Source organism: Apium graveolens, chromosome 7 (genome assembly GCF_009905375.1).
Source record: "Apium graveolens cultivar Ventura chromosome 7, ASM990537v1, whole genome shotgun sequence".
NCBI lineage: Eukaryota > Viridiplantae > Streptophyta > Magnoliopsida > Apiales > Apiaceae > Apium > Apium graveolens.
In genome coordinates, this window is record NC_133653.1 from 261,748,771 (window position 1) to 261,767,154 (window position 18,384).

Genomic DNA, 18,384 nt, shown 5'->3' on the forward strand with positions numbered 1-18,384 from the left:
TTCAAAAATAAAAAAGTAAAAAACAATCCTCTGCATCTGGTTTTTAAAATTGTGAATCCAGCAACTAGTAGTGTCCAATACTTGTATTTGCTAAGTTTCTGATGTGGATTTGGCGGGTGGTCCCCCCTTCTAGGGGTTTCCCCACCGACCCAGTGACACACCAACCACCCAACTCTCATTCTGTAGCCGAAATAAATAGGTAGGGCACCTAGGTTCTTCGGATAGATAGCGACTTAAAGTGTTTATCTGTCCAGGTTGAAGTGATTACGGGGGTTCTTTTGGGGGCCATATGGTTCACCCGGTAATTGACTTTCTTCTTTTATAGCACATTTTATCTTTTAGCCTTAGGCTGAGCAGTCTACAAGATACAAGAAAGAAGGCAATGTCAATGCAGACAAGGTAAACCGGACTCGGCCACCTCATCTCGAGATCATTGGGATTAGAAAATCTCATAGGAGAGGGCGATCCAGGACCTAAAAAGGGGAGAGTTAGCCACTAAGGAAGAGTTATGAATCCATATCTGCTATCTACCCACTGCCTTGGACTTCGTCGAGCTACAGCTTAATCCCAGCAATAACTTGATTACATTTGTTCAGAATGAATAATCTCACCTAATGCTCTCTCCTGCACCTGCAGATGATACATATTATATTGATTATAAACATTCAAAGTACACATAATCAAAAGAAAATCAACCCTTCTTCTAAGTTGTCCTGCTTCCAAAGAAATGATGTGTCGGCTCAGAGATATTTTAACCGGGTAAAACTTCAACATATCTACTAATCTCTCTTTAACTTCTATGGTAGGTTCCAGATTGATATCAAATAAACTACATTGTAATATTACACACTGAACTAGAATTAGAAAATCACCACAACCATCACCTGGACTCAACTGCACTAGATTCCGATCCTCTAAAGAATGAAAGGCGCCACCAAATCCAAAATGCTTTACTGAGATTTGGGAATTCAGTACCGCCATGTCTGGAGAAACATCAGAATCCCACTCCGTAAACAATGTGTGGTAATGCTTACAAGGAAGAGTAAGGAGTACGTGTGGGTTCTTCTAGCACATCTGTGTCTAGCCTTCTTTCACACTTTCGTAGCCACGAGAGAACTGAACTCCTGAATCTAGGAGTAAAACCGAGAATTTAAAAAAACACCACATACTGATGAAATATAAATGCCTAACAATTTTTTAGCTTTTGCGTGGTAAAAATTTTTTATAAATTACCCGTTCCTTTCGAAATGGACGAAATTTATTGTGAGAACACATGTTTACGTTAAATAATGATAACATGAATGATTTTGAAATATTCCCTTCGCTGACTTAATTAAGTGTTTCCATCCCCTTCTTTATTTTTTGAGCTGCTTTCTGAGTTCCAATTCAGAATAACAAACACGCCGGAAATGCCATGATGGCGCAAAAAAACATGTCATCGTTCTATTGGCACCGCCTACATATATCCCCTTAGCTAGTGTATATATCCGTGGAAAAGTACAACAAAAGAAATTTGTAGGAAAGCACAAACCAAAGAACGAGCGTCAAAATGCATATAAGCAAAGAACAAGCTTTAATATGCATACCAAAATGTGCAGCACAGCAGCCAGCAGCCACAGAACATATTATAAGTGAACTCGGAACCTTCGGCTTCATTTATTTCACTTTTGGTGCTAGTAGTTTTTGAAATATTATGCTTAGCTAGGTCATGATTAGTAGCAGCATGATGTAAAAAGGATTAAAATTAAATCACAAAAACAGGCAAGCTATATGATGCAAAAATACAAACCACTGTAACCACAAAAAACAAATATCCTCTTTATATTGAACCTCCAGCTGAACAGAAGATGCTTTCACATAGGAATAGGGGAACAGGGGAAAAAACTATTAAAAAGTACTTTGATATTTTTTAACATAAACACCAAGTCAAATTGCTGAGTATGATGGAATCCGAGATGAAGAACATGCACAAGTTATGCCCTAATTTGGTGCTAAATTTACGGTTATCTTCTAGACCAGTGCGCTACTCCACTCTGTGTGCATATTAGGCCTCCCCATCTTCACTGCTCGAACTACCAAGTATGGCCGGACTAGCTGAAACACAAGAACAGATGTGAAAGTCATTGACCAAAAACTGGGTGAAGTAACAAGATGCCTTCTCCTTTTTACTTCTCTTTTCATTGTACGCCTACCAGTATAGCTACCGATCATAACATTTCTCCAATATTTATCAATTTTTATTTGAAATAACCCTCTGATAATCTGATTATTATTTATTTTCCTTTTCATTACTTAAGTAATATAATATTCTTATTATTATGATTCAAATGCAACTTCAGAGCACCTATTGAAATTAATACAAAAATCATTAGGGTTGCTAGGAAGTACACAACAAACCAACATGCCTCAAGTATAGAGAATTCGAGCTAGAACTCCAAAATACATTAGAAATCTTTTTCCACACTTATTTTTACTTTAATATTTAATAAGAGCATATTTCATGGAATTTAAACTTTGAAAAGTCCAACTTGACATATATCCAAAATAATCCTATTAATATCTCCGATATCTAATTAATATCTAGCATAACTACATATGTACATATTTATTTGTGAAAAAAAATCCTTAGACAATGTTTCTAAAGGAAAATCAATATGGTCTGTAACGGAAGTCTAAATAATAGTTGAGGAAACCTGTTACCGCATATAGTTTCTAGGAAGGCATATCAATAGCCAGCATTGGCTAAAAATGACTTCTCGGAAACTTGTCTAATAAACTGTATCAGTGAACTGAGCATGAAAAAAGAGGTATAAATTCATATTACAATTTTCAAACTTTTACAAATAAAAAAATAAGCATATATCCATCAAGCCTGACAAACACGTAACTTTAATTTTTATCAGCATAAAGTTTGATAATATATAGTAAAGAAATAAGTGTATTTATTTATTTGTTTCAGATGTGGGCCACTAGTTTATCAAAATGTAGTAGGTTATATAATACGGTTTTTCCGCGGTGTGCCCATGGGCATATAATAAGCCTAAATGTCATGAAGCCTTGTTCCATAATTCTTTTATTAGGTTTTTTCTTCCCTATTTAAGCACAAGGGTATATTATATAAGACTTGATTACTCGAATATCTTTGAATCCTAAATTGGGTCTCTTCTCCATTTTGTTGTTCGGAAACCCTTGCGATAACGGCTGTTATGATGTTCATCCGCCTAAATTGTATCATCGTTTTCATTTTTAGTTTATAAATCCATCATAACTAGAGTTGTCCTACATCATTTTTATAAAAAAATTAAATCAATAAGTTTAGCTCTATTTGTGAAAACTTGACACATCTTTCATATACATATCACTGATTAAAATATTATTCGTACGTCATTTGTTTAAAGTAGTTACAGATTATGGTAAATGTTGGTTGTGAGCATGTGACCATGTGTGTGTCGTACACAAATAGCTTCAGAAAAAATTTGCAAGCAGGACAGACCTTCGTAGATGAATGCTTAGTTTCTTCACTTAATATAATATATTAATTCCTAAGGAATGGTTGTGATAAACAACCTGCCTTGATTATTTTTTGAATATTATTAAAACCTTAACCAATAAACCTCTAAGGATTAGTCCATCTACAGATCCATACACATGTGCATCCCAGTCAACTATGTCAATACTCAATAGGCACAAATATAGAACAACGGACTTGCAACAGTTATCGTCTAGCTACCGAATCAGATTAAGGAATTAGTTTGGTTCCGTGATAAATATGTCCAGTTTTTCATTATAAATAGAATTTGAAGGCTTAAAACAAAACCTGAAGAAGAAAGCTCAAAAGCAAGGTAACAAAAGATAAAGAAAAATAAATAATGAATTAAACTTACTTCTTGAATTTATCCCTGCTGCACGATTGTGATCAATCAAGTCCCACCTTAAGTTGACCACTTCTGACATCTATACAATGGAGAAAGATAACAAGGATTAACAATTATGTAAATACATTCCTCCAATTCACCATCAACATGTTTGCAACAATTTAGCAATACATACTAAGAAGACCTTGCCAGTTGTTTCTTAGTTTAATCTTTAGCCTACGGAGGTATTTTTTTGTATTTATTTGATAATACCACAATAACATTTAGGTACCCACTATGTTATAAACACACAAGTTATAACGTATAAAACTTTTTTAATGCAAAGTGCTGCAGAAAAATTAACATGATTTCAAAAGTGAAGTATTGCAAACAAACTGGAATAGATTATATATTTTAAAGTAAACTGAACATAGTACTTCAAAGCATCACCAGTTTTGCAGTCTGTTCATTTGATGCATTTATAAATTCAGATAAAGAGCCGAGATTGATTTGATCAGATAAATAATTGAGGGTTTTCAGAAAACAAATATAAAGACTATTTGTACAAAAAAAGTATTTTTGTTAAATAAGCTGCAAAAAGAAAAAGTTCTTGTAAAAACTTAATTATCCCAAAAATCATAATACCTCCATATATCGCACGTATCTTCTTGTAAAGCCTACATCAGTAACTTGAGGCAAGTTCAAGGCGCTTTCAAATTTGTAAGCTTCTTCTGCTAACCTGAAAATTTGAGGGCAGATAAAGTGTTTGGTGTGAAATTCTTCTATACATGCAAATGGATTTCATCAACTGTTCCTGTATTTAAATACATGACACCTGTGATGGACTTTAGTTAGCATGAAAGAATAGAGCTTTGTACTTCTCGGTGAAACCAAAAATTACAGAAAAGAACATTTGGTTGGACAAAGTAGTCAGGATAATTATGATTTAACAAAATTTTGATCTGGCCACAGTGAAGGTGCTGCTCATGATGATGGAGTCCCTTTCTTACAAGCCATCAAGCCATCATCCATATAAAACACACTTGTTAGAATTATGATACGTCATTTAATTCAAATATATATTTTAATAATTGATTGTTGTTGACCAAATCTTTAGAAAATTTTTGGATTACAGTTGTAGTGCTTTTAGGAGAAAAGATATGTCTGTTATGTATTGGCTTATTTAAAGGCCACATTATTACACTAATTCGCAAGTCCAGCCACTTTGTGAAAAAATTGCACTAAACATTTATAGCACGATCTTATTGACTACATATCAACCTTAGAATGGAGCTAAGGATGTAATCCATCTAATTCCAGGTGACATAATGATACTGTGTTCTTTGCTCAAAGGTGGATCTTTTTTCCTTTGGGGGGGGGGGAGGCGGGGGCCGGGGGGAGTTTCCAAGCCCGCCAGAAATAAACGATTTATATATCTTGAGGTGTTTCTTTGTTTAGGTTGAGTACTTCAGGTGTTCAACTAAAGTTAAGGTGGTTAATAGGCACATCATAGCTCTATGTTATTACTAATTTAATAGAAGTGTCCGACCTGGATACGTGTCCAAGTATCGGACTCGACATATTTTGAAAAATATACATTTTTTTATTCTAAAATAAGTGTCCAAATCCGAGTGTCCATGTCCGAGTGTCGAGTGTCCGACACGGGTACTTGAAGGTAAGATGAAGAGTCCGAGTAACATACACAATCCTGTTGGCTGTAATTACAGAGATTGAAATACAAGATTCGAACAAGTTCAGATCGTAAAGAAAAAATTATTCATTCCTACACTGCTGTTCATAAACGTTAGGACACATTATATATAAGCCATCTAGGAATATTAATCTGGAGTTTTGGATCTGAGTGTTCATCCCTGTACTCCGATTCATAAATGTTAAGACACAACTTATAAAAACCAGCTGGGAAGATCATATTATAATGATCAGGAGTTTTGGGATGGTGAATGTAACTAGTGATTCATACATTACGTTGACTTGGAAAGTAACACTGCCTCACATGAAATTATACAAACAGAAAAAAAAAACAATTCAATTGTAACAGAATAAAAAAGCTCGGTGCACAGACCAAATTTCTGCTTTATTTGGATTGTGTACCTAAATTCACATCCAATTATATATGTATATATAACAATTATTGATAATTAACATAGAAGACCAAGATGGCTGAATGGCCACTATAAAGTAGATTGAGCTAACTATACAATGATGACTGTAGGAAATATGAAGAATACTTACGCATCAGAATATCTTTTCAATGTACTAGATTGCAAGTAGGATGAATCATTTTCAGCAGCATGCTTATATTCGCAGGACAAAAACCGAAGCTTGTCAACCTGGAAAGGATAAAATAGAGTTTCCTTTTTTATTATATATAAATATATTGTGCACTCATAAAACAATATACTTTGAGGCATGATGTTATTAAGTACGGTCAGTATATCACCTGAGGTAGCAAGGTATTTCCAGATATAAATTGCTCAATATTGCGAATACAAAAGTCCCACGACGAGATCTAGCCCATTAAATTGTAAAAGTTTTAGCCTGACTGCAGCAAAATCTTGCCACAAATTATATTACCATCAGATTTGTAAGCCTAACCTTAAGATCTGGAGTAAAAACAACGCAAAGCTGACCATCGTGAACTACACGCAAATTTTGATACACAGCCTCCACCGGTGCATTGTAGGAATGAACAACAATTTCACCAGACAATGTCTGGTGTTCGCTAGGCATGTCAAAGCTGAAAAACTCTTTCAGGATACCAGTTTCAAAACCAATTTTGGATAATGCAGGCAGCGTTTCAGCTGTAACTTCTGAAAGTACACAAATAAAAAAATTACGTAGCTGGAAAAAAATGAGCTAAGGTTTATAGTAATTTGTAAACAAGAAATGAAATACAAATGGAAAACAGGCTATTCATAAAACTGATAGCATCTAATAATCTGTTATAAACTTCTAGATACACTAATATATCATAGAATAATATAACAAAATATAGGTAGAATCTTCCAATTTAACATCTCAAAGAATAAAAAGTCGAAACACAGGACAAAAGAAAAAAGATCTGAAACGGCAGAGGAATAAATTAGATGACATACCATAACCACAACCTGGCTTGTGCTTACATACTTGACACTGCCACGCCCTCTGTTAATGAAGTAAAAACAATGTATTAAGACAAAAGACATAAACAACACAGGATCGCCTAGTTAGAACTGTAGTGAGACTCATTACATGCCGTATTCCAGCTATTTTAAGAGTCCAGGATTGTAAACATTTGAACTCCACTTCCAACAATCATGGTAAATATAATTAGCAATATAGATTTTCCAGAGGCTTTTTTAAGAATAACTAGTCAATAAATATATATGCCAGAGTGCCTTTTTAAGATGAACTAGTCACACAAGAAGAATATTGCAAAATATACTTGCAACAAAATTTATCAAATAATCTAAAATGTTGTCCAGTCAACATCGAATGTTATGTATAACAATTCTTAATTTCTTTTACCATTTTTACTTTAATCAATATACAGGTAAAATTTAATAGCACCAACCTGAGCAAAAGGAGCAGCCTGTTTAGGGTGATTCTTGCATTGTGAGAAGCACCATCTCCTTTTGGCACTGGGTGCAAAAAAATCTGAAACAAGTTCCCTCTGGGACGCTATGCTAGCCTGTAATAAATAAAATCATGAATACAATGAGTAAATATGACCTATGCTGATGAAGACCAACTCAAAAAAAAGAAGTTTTACATTAGCACTAAGATGCAACTGGTGATACTGGATCAACCGCTTCGCACAATTTCCTGGAACAAAATTCAGGGGTCCATTGTTTAAACCTTTTCCCATCAAATTCTGGCATCCAGAACACAGGGCGCTTGACGTGCTGAAAAGAAAACACATACAAATTAATCTTCCAGCCTGGACTTTCAAATTAGCAATACTGATTTGGTACTCCAAAACATGTATATGCTTACAAAACATTCATACTGCTCAGAATCTTTCTCCAAGTAATTACCAGATACCTTAATAATGTTAGTATCCAACTCTGAACATTAAAAAGGGAATTCTCCGATCAAACTTGAAAGAACAAGCTAAACCTTATATTTTGAGTTAGATTTTTGCAGTTACTGATATTTCTACCGAGAAAATCTATAAAAGAGTTTTAGCTTATACACCAGTCCATACCGAGGAACATAAATTACCAACAAAACCAAAACCAATAAACCATTCTCCTACATAAAAACAGTTAACAATATAATAACTATATACAATAAGAGCTGAGAGGGTTTCTTTATAAGATAATTAGCAAATATAGACGACGGTTTTTTGGTTGTTTGCATTAAATGTCTAGAAAAATATACATGATAACCTAGTAACTAGTAAGGAGATTGTCACTACTATATATTGAATTCTAGCCCTAACAACTACGAAATGATCCTTGCATCACACCTGTAGCAATAAATATTAATATTAATATAATAATGCAAATAAATTAAAATTAAAATTATTATTATTATTAAAGTAACACTAATATATGCAAAAACTACATAGATAAAGAGAGGTTACTTTATATATCTTCGTAAGAAAATAATCCATAAGACAAAATAACTTGGCAAGAAATTTAAAAAACAAAATCCGTAATTATTCATCAAAAACAACAGAGGCACGTAATTTATTTCCCTCAACGCTACCTTCTTAATCTCATTGTTTTTCATATACCAAGAGGGCAAAATCCTGTCAAATCACAAGGTTAAAATAATTTTTGCTTTGTTTTTGTAATATTATATATTTACATGACAGTTAAACTTTTGGAGCCATTTAAATTGCATTTTAACAATAATTATAGAAGTAATATATGACAATTGTCGACTACATGCTCAAACCATATTAGCTTGTTCCTCTTAACATTTTACCATATATATTCTATATAGATCTGGATAAATTTATAAAAAACATAGATTGGGTATTAATAACCAAGGGTGGATTAACAATTTTTATACAGCGCTTACGAACGAAACAAATGCTACCAATTAGGTATTTTTAGATTATAATCACTTCAGGACTAAACATAAAATGATTGAAATTAAAAAATTGTATATGTAGAACTTTAGAAACAATCTAGTCTTTACATTTCAACGTAATTCCATGGTGTCACATAAACAAACAAGCACCATTCAGAGAAATAAGTCATCGAATATCAAAAAGAACATAAAAAAAGGTGAAACATTACTCACCAAAGACATTTTGAAGACATGGCCACAGAAAAATCGACTCACTTTGTTATGCGGAAGAGTAGAAATGAAGAGAATGAAAAAAGGAATACTAATTTTTGTGCAATGGAGGATGCAGTATTATAGGTATTATTTTGAGGTCATCTTGTTTTGTCAATTTATTATTTAAAAGTTGGTGAGACGTAAAAGATATAACTTTATCCCAAAAAGTATTTGGATTTTTATGTAGTTATGTTTTGAAAGTCTACGCTATTAAATGCCAAAAAAGAATTAAAAAATTAAACAAGGAAAAAATAACAAAAAAGAATGTTCGGGTGAAAACAGGTGCTGAACAGCTAAACCAAGGATTTCCCAAATGCACGCCAAACATTGTTTAGATAACAATTCATTTTTGCGAAAAACTTAATTTAAATATTTATAAAAAGTCTAAAATTTATTAAGAATACATTTCATTTTATATATGAAATCCTTAATACTAATCCTAATTATTAAAAAAATACTTTTAATCAATTTGTAGTTCTTGATACTAACACGCTACCACAATTTAATACAAAAAAAACTCGTATATTAAACTACTACTATAATTAACACATTCTCAATCATCCGTTATCTTTATTCGCAAAAAAATGTATAAAGTAAAACTTTTAATATTTTCATCCACAACATTTTCCTTTTTCTAAAAAAAAGTTTTCAGCAAGTTTCATATAAAATTAAGAATCAATAAAAACGTTATGTACAAATATCAGTTGAGTAGAGCTGCCCGTGAATATCTCGGGACCTAATTGCAAGGATGCTACTTATCATCTTGTGATTTTAAAAATCATCTTTTAAAGTATAAGTTAAATTACTTAATTCAAATTGTATTAGGAGCTTTTTATTATTATAATTCTTTAAAATTGTATTTTTAAGAAAAAATATTGATTTAAATCGAAAACAAACTTGCGAGAGTTTTAATATCATAAATCCTAGTTTCTCTAAATCGGCATCCCCGTCAATTGGTATCAGGGCGACTATTTTTGCTACATAATCAACGGTGAATCAACTACTTCGCTGATAGTTACCTTACCTTTATTCCCCTGTAACTACCTCCCGAAAAAGTTACCTTCACAAAAAATATTTTCCAACGCACTAATAATTATTCGAAACTTTTTCGAGGCACTAATCAAGCATCCTATAATTGGACCTCAACAAATAAAAAGTTAAGGATCGGTGATCGAGACCACAAGAAAACTAAAAATAAAAATATATGTTTCGTATGAAGTATTTTATCCATATTACACATATAATTAAACATGATATGCAGAGGATAAATATTAGAGTAATTAGTTCAAGGAGTGAAGTGTTTTTGTACCATGTTCAAGGCCAACAATCAAGTACTAACAATATTGTCATTCTCCAGTTTCCTCTACTTTAAATGTCAAGATATTAGACATAATATTTAATTGTCATGTTCCTCAACCACAATATTCTTTAAAAGAGTCACATAGTGGTAGAAAATAATAAGTAGTTGAAAGAGGTAATTTATTAGTTATTGGTGGTTATAATATTATTATTATATTTTATTAAATACACGTGTCTGTCATATTTAGAGAAGTTACTTTAATTGAGAGAAATAAAAAGGTAAAGTTTTATAGTTGGTAACGACTTTTATTTATTTTTCTATTATAACTCGATTACTAAGGGTGTGATATTTAAAAAAATTGTTTTAATTTAGAAAAATAAAAAAGGTAACGTGTTATAACTGAAAACGATTTTTATTTCTTTTTCTATTATAATTCGATTCCTAAGGCTAATAAAACTTTTAAGTAAAATAAGGATAATTCAGTAAATTCAGCGTGTACCAAAAAACATGCACCGTAACGTACAAAAATTTTCAATGTTTCGTCTTTTATATAATAGTTAATTTTGTTAAATAAACTTGTATGTGATATTTAGAGAAGTTGTTTTAATTGACAGAAATAAAAAGGTAACGTTTTATAGTTGGTAACGACTTTTATTTCTTTTTCTATTATAATTCGATTACTAAGGGTGTGATATTTAAAAAAATTGTTTTAATTTAGAAAAATAAAAAAGGTAACGTGTTATAATTGAAAACAATTTTATTTTTTTTCTATTATAATTCGATTCCCAAGGCTAATAAAAATTTTAAGTAAAATAAGGATAATTCAGTAAATTCAGCGTGTACCAAAAAACAGGTACCGTACCGTACCAAAACTTTCAATATTTCGTCTTTTATATAATAGTAATAGATATAAAAGACGAAATATTAAAAATTTTGGTACGATACCTGTTTTTTTGGTACACGCTTTCTAATTTAAAAGTTTTATTCACACTTATTAAAATCAATTTTTCATCTGAAATATCAAATATAGGCAATTTAATTCTTTCCTACTATAGCGTTTTTCACCTAGCACCCCGACACAACGACACCCTAATTCTCTTGCCTCTCTGTTTTATATCTGACCCAGTCTCGTAACTCCTTTTTTCACCATTTTTTTTATTAAGTCTGACTATTATCGCTTAATTATGTCATTATCTTATTTAATTATGTTTGTTTGGTACTCTCCGGAGTATCTTAATCTATTTTAAATTTTTATACTTACTATATTAAATATTAAAATATAATTAATTATATTCGTATCTATACTTACTATATTATAATAGACGAAATTTTAAAAGTTTGATTGGTCAGTTGGTCATCCTAATTCTAATTGATATTGAGTTAACTTTTTCTACTAATATAAAGTCAAATTCGTATTAAATTATGTATTATAATATTTGATATTAAAGTCAAGTATTCTACAAATTTAAATAATAATTCATATTCATGGTTATATTATTCTAGTTGATAAAGTCTATTTATTCTACTAATTTAATTTAATTTAATTAATTTCTATAACAATCTTTACTATAACTAACAATTTAATTATTATATAGATATTGTAGACAACTATATCTATACTATCAAAAGTTAAGTTATCAAAATATATTGCGATTAGCTAAAATACAATCATATATACTATTTATCTGATTTAAAATAAAATTATTATATTGAATCGGGTTTAAAAATGTAAAGTCAAACTAAAAATAAGCAGTTGAATTTTGTTGGTATAATTAGCCTTCGGTTAAAACACAATAATATAAATTATTGATTCGGGATAAAATCATTTTAATTTCAGACTAATCATAATACATATATTATTGATCCAAACTAAAATTTAACTTTTAATTAGAATATACTATTTTTTTGTAAAAACACGTATGTTTATATCATTTAAAATTTTAAATGACCAAATTTAAGATTTCAATTCAATTTATTTTTTTTGAAAACTTATATAATATTAAGAAAAATATTCGTGCATCGCACAGGTTTTAAGTTAATTTAGAGTAATTTGCACATCGGACAAACTATGCCCAACTTACGTATTTGATTATTTCTCTCTAGAATTATGGGTCCGTTTGGGTTCCTTACAAGATGTAACTTAGGAATTAAAATTGAAAAGTGTAAATTGAAAAGTGTTATAAGTGATATGAATATCGTATTTATAAGTTATTTAGTTGTTGGGATATTTTTACGTTTTAGATACTTATAATTTGATAATGTGTTTGGTAAATCATAAATTATAAGTTATAATTTTTTTTGAAAGAAAATAAAGTGTAAATTACAAATTACACCAATTAATAATTTTGATACAAGAATATGAAGATAAAATGAAATTTAAAAATAAGGATTTATGATCGGAATAAAACTATATAATATACAGTATTCAACCTGATGAAAATAAAATTATAATATTGATCCGGGTTAAAAAACAAAACTAAACATAATTAGATATATTTAGCTTAACTAGTATAATATTGTTCTCGAGTTAAAACAAAATGATATATACTATAACACCCCAGTTCTATATCGATAAAATTTGGGAATTCTGTTCACTTTATAAGTTAAAGTACCACTATTATGTAGACCAACATATCATGATATTTTGGGTGGCTTATTTTTTAGGGATTTTTTCATAAATATACTAAACAATGAAAAGGTTTGCAAAATTAATTAAGGATTTTAAAAATATATGCAATTGTACCTTATAGTTGCATTTTAGTTGCAAAACTACGCATCAAAAAAAGAAGAAACAGAGAAATAGCCTTGTTTAAGGTTTTGTACACTTCGTTGCGTTGCCCAGTTTCTTCTCCATCAACAATCTGCAACTATTTTTCCTTTCTTATCAGCAAATATCATTGTTCCCTTCAATACATACAGATTTATTAAAGACAAATATAAAATTCAATTGACAATTGATTCGTGCTTATCATCGAAATCGAAAGTCAAACTACTTCTACATTTTTTATTTAAATCGCAGAAAAGGTAATTTCTAATCACTGATTTTATATAGAACTTGTAGATCTGCTTCTTTTGTATTACGAAACTTTGATTATGAAGTTTATGATTAAGTTTGAGCAATTTTTAATTTAAGTTTTATAACAGGTTGCAGAATTTCATATGATTGAGTTATTATGTTGCATAACTTTGAAAATATGTAAAATTCTTATTCGATTAGATTATGTTTTCAAACGTGGAAGGCACACGAGGTTTCATATTAACTTTTCTGGTTGCGATTGATGTGTCGAAGCTATGTCATAATAGTAGATTAATTATGATTTCTAAAGTTAAAGTTAGTTTTGGTTTCATTTAAGGCTTTGGCAGCTGTTGATGTATCGAAACATGTTGTGATTTAGTTGTTAAGTTACATAATTTTTAAAGTTATGTCAAAATGAGGGATTAAGTATGATTGCGAAAGTATAAGTTATGTGTGTTTTCATCTTAGACATTTCTCATTACAATTGATGTGTCTAAGGATGTTGCCATTTAGATGTTAGATTGCATAAATTTGTAAAGTTTTATCAAAGTAAAAGATTGATAACATATTTTTTGCATGCATGAATTCAATTTTAAACTCATTGCACATTAGAAGGCTTAATTTGCAATTCAAAGCATTTGTGTAATCAGTCATTAGGTTGTACAATTTCAAAAACTGACTAATAAAAGGGCATTAGTTATGTTTGTAAAAGTAACATGAAAATTCAGTTTATGGTTTCCCTACTGTAATTAAGTTCAGCAAAAATGTTATGCATTAAGTTGCATATATTTTTTTAATAGTGTACTAGTTACTCTGTTCTGCATTTTAGAAAATTGGGATTGATATTGATATTTATAACTGTGTCATGTAGGATATTAGAAAATCCTCAAGACTGTGTCACATTGCATGTTCTTTAATTTCAACCATAATCAACTTTAGTAATAATTCAATATCAAGGAAATAGACACATTCAACCATATAAACTTGATATTTTGACCTGCTTTTATTTTACTACTTTCAAGTTGCAATAAAAATATCCAGCAATGTAATACTTGCAAGGTTGCACATAATTTAAAAGTGATGTAGAAGTCATATATTTGTTTATGTTTCTAAAATGTATACATAATCCTGTCTTGTAGTTTACAACTTCCCTGATGCAATTGAGTTCTGGAACCATGTTGTATTTCGATTGCTAGGTTGCATAATTGAGTTCTGGAAGCATGTTATAGGTTTGTCAATATTTCTCTATTTCGTAACTGGTTTAATTGATCTAGATATCATGTTAAGCATAAATCTGGATTTTCAGGTTTCAATTGGATCAAATTCCATGTGCTCATGCAATTGTTATTTTCCAAATATTAAATCTAGATCCTTATAATTATTGTTCAGAATATTACCAAACAGAAACAATGATGGCTGCTTAGAAGGTAATTATTTTGTTTTTTGTAAATAAATATACTTGGGAAATACCAGAACACATTAAAAATGTGATAGTATACCCACAACAAGGAAGAATCAGAGTTGGGAGACTGAAGATGATGTAAAGCTTCTTGGGAGAGAAATAAAAAATCATTTAAACAAAACAAATGTGGAAAATGTGGCAAAAATGGACATAATTGGAGAACTTGTAGAAACTCAAAGAAATATATTTACTTGTTTATACGTAATGAATTTTTTATAATCGCTAAATTTGAGTTTAATTGTGTATGGAGATTAAACAAATAAGGTTGTAGTTAAAATAAATAACAAAATTATCAGAAAGTAAGAATGTGCAAAAAAGTATAATTAAAAGAAACTAGAACTGCAACTCAAAGAAACCCAAAATGCAACTGTAGGTGTAACTCAAATAAATTCTAAACTCTAAATCTTATGAGCAACTATAAGCAACTGCATGTGCAACGTAAATAACTCTCAAATTCAACTAGAAACGGTAACTGCAACTATATTTGCAACTCAAAGAAACCCAAAATACAACTACCGGTGCAACTCAAATAAATACCAAACTATAAACTCAATATTCAACTGCAAATGCAACTCAAAAAAACTCTACTAAAATTATACTCAATTACATTTTCAACTCAAAGAAATCCAAAATGCTACAATGGGTGCAACTCAAATAAATCCAAATTGAAAATTTAAACCTCAAAAACCTTTCAAATGCTTATGATACATATTCATATTATGATGTCATAAAAACCAATATGCAATGTTGTTTGTAACTTTTTATGAAATTACTTAGGCAATTCTAAATGTAACATGTATAATGCAACTTTATATATATGTTTTAAACCTAGAATGAAACCACATATGCAACTATAAAAATTACAAAATAATTAATATTTAATACAACCGTTATGTAACTCTAAATGTAACCACACCACAAATCAAAAACAACTTTATATAAATCATTTAAACCTAGATTGCAACATATTTAACTATAAAAAAATATCTAATATATTTATTATGAAACTTATAATGTAACCTCAAATGTTACAGTCTTACTCAAGCTTCCAAAATCCAAATACAGAATTTGTGAAGAAACAAATTTAAGGTAATTTACCAAAAATACTAATTTTTATGAAAATATTTGCAAAAATACGGACGCAAGTTGCATATGTGGTTGCATATGAGGTTGAAACGGTTGCATATGTGGTTGCATATGAGGTTGATCTGTATTTTTACAAATATTTTCTGCAACTTGGGTATTTATACAAAAATCCTTAAATTTAATTCTCGGTAATCAATAATATAACCTCTTATGCGATATCTATCACCTAAACCTAAAGAAAAAAATACAAAATCCTTAAAAACCTACACAACTCCTTATTCAACCATTTTTTTGTCACAAATGGAAACATTTTATTAAACTTTCAGATCATCCAACAATACATGTAAAAAATCAGGGTGTGTATCCCCCTGCTCCAAATACAATCAACTATAGAACTAGAATGCCTCGATAAATATGCTCTTATTAAATATTAAAGTAAAAATAAGTTTGGAAAAAAATTTCTAATGTATTTTGGAGTTCTAGCTCGAATTCTCTATACTTGAGACATGTTGGTTTGTTGTGTACTTCCTAGCAACCCTAATGATTTTTGTATTAATTTCAATAGGTGCTCTGAAGTTGCATTTGAATCATAATAATAAGAATATTATATTACTTAAGTAATGAAAAGGAAAATAAATAATAATCAGATTATCAGAGGGTTATTTCAAATAAAAATTGATAAATATTGGAGAAATGTTATGATCGGTAGCTATACTGGTAGGCGCACAATGAAAAGAGAAGTAAAAAGGAGAAGGCATCTTGTTACTTCACCCTGTTTTTGGTCAATGACTTTCACATCTGTTCTTGTGTTTCAGCTAGTCCGGCCATACTTGGTAGTTCGAGCAGTGAAGATGGGGAGGCCTAATATGCACACAGAGGGGAGTAGCCCACTGGTCTAGAAGATAACCGTAAATTTAGCACCAAATTGGGGCATAACTTGTGCATGCTCTTCATCTCGGATTCCATCATACTCAGCAATTTGACTTGGTGTTTATGTTAAAAAACATCAAAGTACTTTTTAATAGTTTTTTCCCCTGTTCCCCTATTCCTATGTGTAAGCATCTTCTGTTCAGCTGGAGGTTCAATATAAAGACGATATTTGTTTTTTGTGGTTACAGTGGTTTGTATTTTTGCATCATATAGCTTGCATGTTTTTGTGATTTAATTTTAATCCTTTTTACATCATGCTGCTACTAATCATGACCTAGCTAAGCATAATATTTCAAAAACTACTAGCACCAAAAGTGATATAAATGAAGCTGAAGGTTCTGAGTTCACTTATAATATGTTCTGTGGCTGTGTTCTGCTGTGCTGCACATTTTGGTATGCATATTAAAGCCTGTTCTTTGCTTATATGCATTTTGACGCTCGTTCTTTGGTTTGTGCTTTCCTACAAATTTCTTTTGTTGTACTTTTCCACGGATATATACACTAGCTAAGGGGATATATGTAGGCGGTGCCAATAGAACGATGACATGTTTTTTTGCGCCATCATGGCATTTCCGGCGTGTTTGTTATTCTGAATTGGAACTCAGAAAGCAGCTCAAAAAATAAGGGGATGGAAACACTTAATTAAGTCAGCGAAGGGAATATTTCAAAATCATTCATGTTATCATTATTTAACGTAAACATGTGTTCTCACAATAAATTTCGTCCATTTCGAAAGGAACGGGTAATTTATAAAAAAATTTTACCACGCAAAAGCTAAAAAATTGTTAGGCATTTATATTTCATCAGTATTTGGTGTTTTTTTGAATTCTCGGTTTTACTCCTAGATTCAGGAGTTCAGTTCTCTCGTGGCTACGAACGTGTGAAAGAAGGCTAGACACAGATGTGCTAGAAGAACCCACACGTACTCCTTACTCTTCCTTGTAAGCATTACCACACATTGTTTACGGAGTGGGATTCTGATGTTTCTCCAGACATGGCGGTACTGAATTCCCAAATCTCAGTAAAGCATTTTGGATTTGGTGGCGCCTTTCATTCTTTAGAGGATCGGAATCTAGTGCAGTTGAGTCCAGGTGATGGTTGTGGTGATTTTCTAATTTTAGTTCAGTGTGTAATATTACAATGTAGTTTATTTGATATCAATCTGGAACCTCCCATAGAAGTTAAAGAGAGATTAGTAGATATGTTGAAGTTTTACCCGGTTAAAATATCTCTGAGCCGACACATCATTTCTTTGGAAGCAGGACAACTTAGAAGAAGGGTTGAATTTCTTTTGATTATGAGTACTTTGAATGTTTAAAATCAATATAATATGTATCATCTGCAGGTGCAGGAGAGAGCATTAGGTGAGATTATTCATTCTGAACAAATGTAATCAAGTTATTGCTGGGATTAAGCTGTAGCTCGACGAAGTCCAAGGCAG

At 30.8% G+C, this 18,384-nt stretch overlaps 1 protein-coding gene across 1 annotated transcript; it reads right to left on the minus strand.

The window, feature by feature from the left end:
* Positions 1-1,836: 1,836 nt before the first annotated feature.
* On the minus strand, positions 1,837-7,753 carry LOC141675186 (transcriptional corepressor SEUSS-like). The gene is made up of 9 exons (XM_074481897.1): positions 7,627-7,753; positions 7,429-7,545; positions 6,971-7,019; positions 6,471-6,685; positions 6,316-6,384; positions 6,108-6,205; positions 4,500-4,593; positions 3,885-3,954; positions 1,837-2,094 (listed from the first exon to the last, which is right to left on the minus strand). The coding sequence occupies exons 1-9, from the start codon at positions 7,720-7,722 to the stop codon at positions 2,045-2,047; spliced, it is 858 nt and encodes a 285-aa protein (XP_074337998.1). The 5' UTR covers positions 7,723-7,753; the 3' UTR covers positions 1,837-2,044.
* Between the last annotated feature and the right edge of the window lie 10,631 nt (positions 7,754-18,384).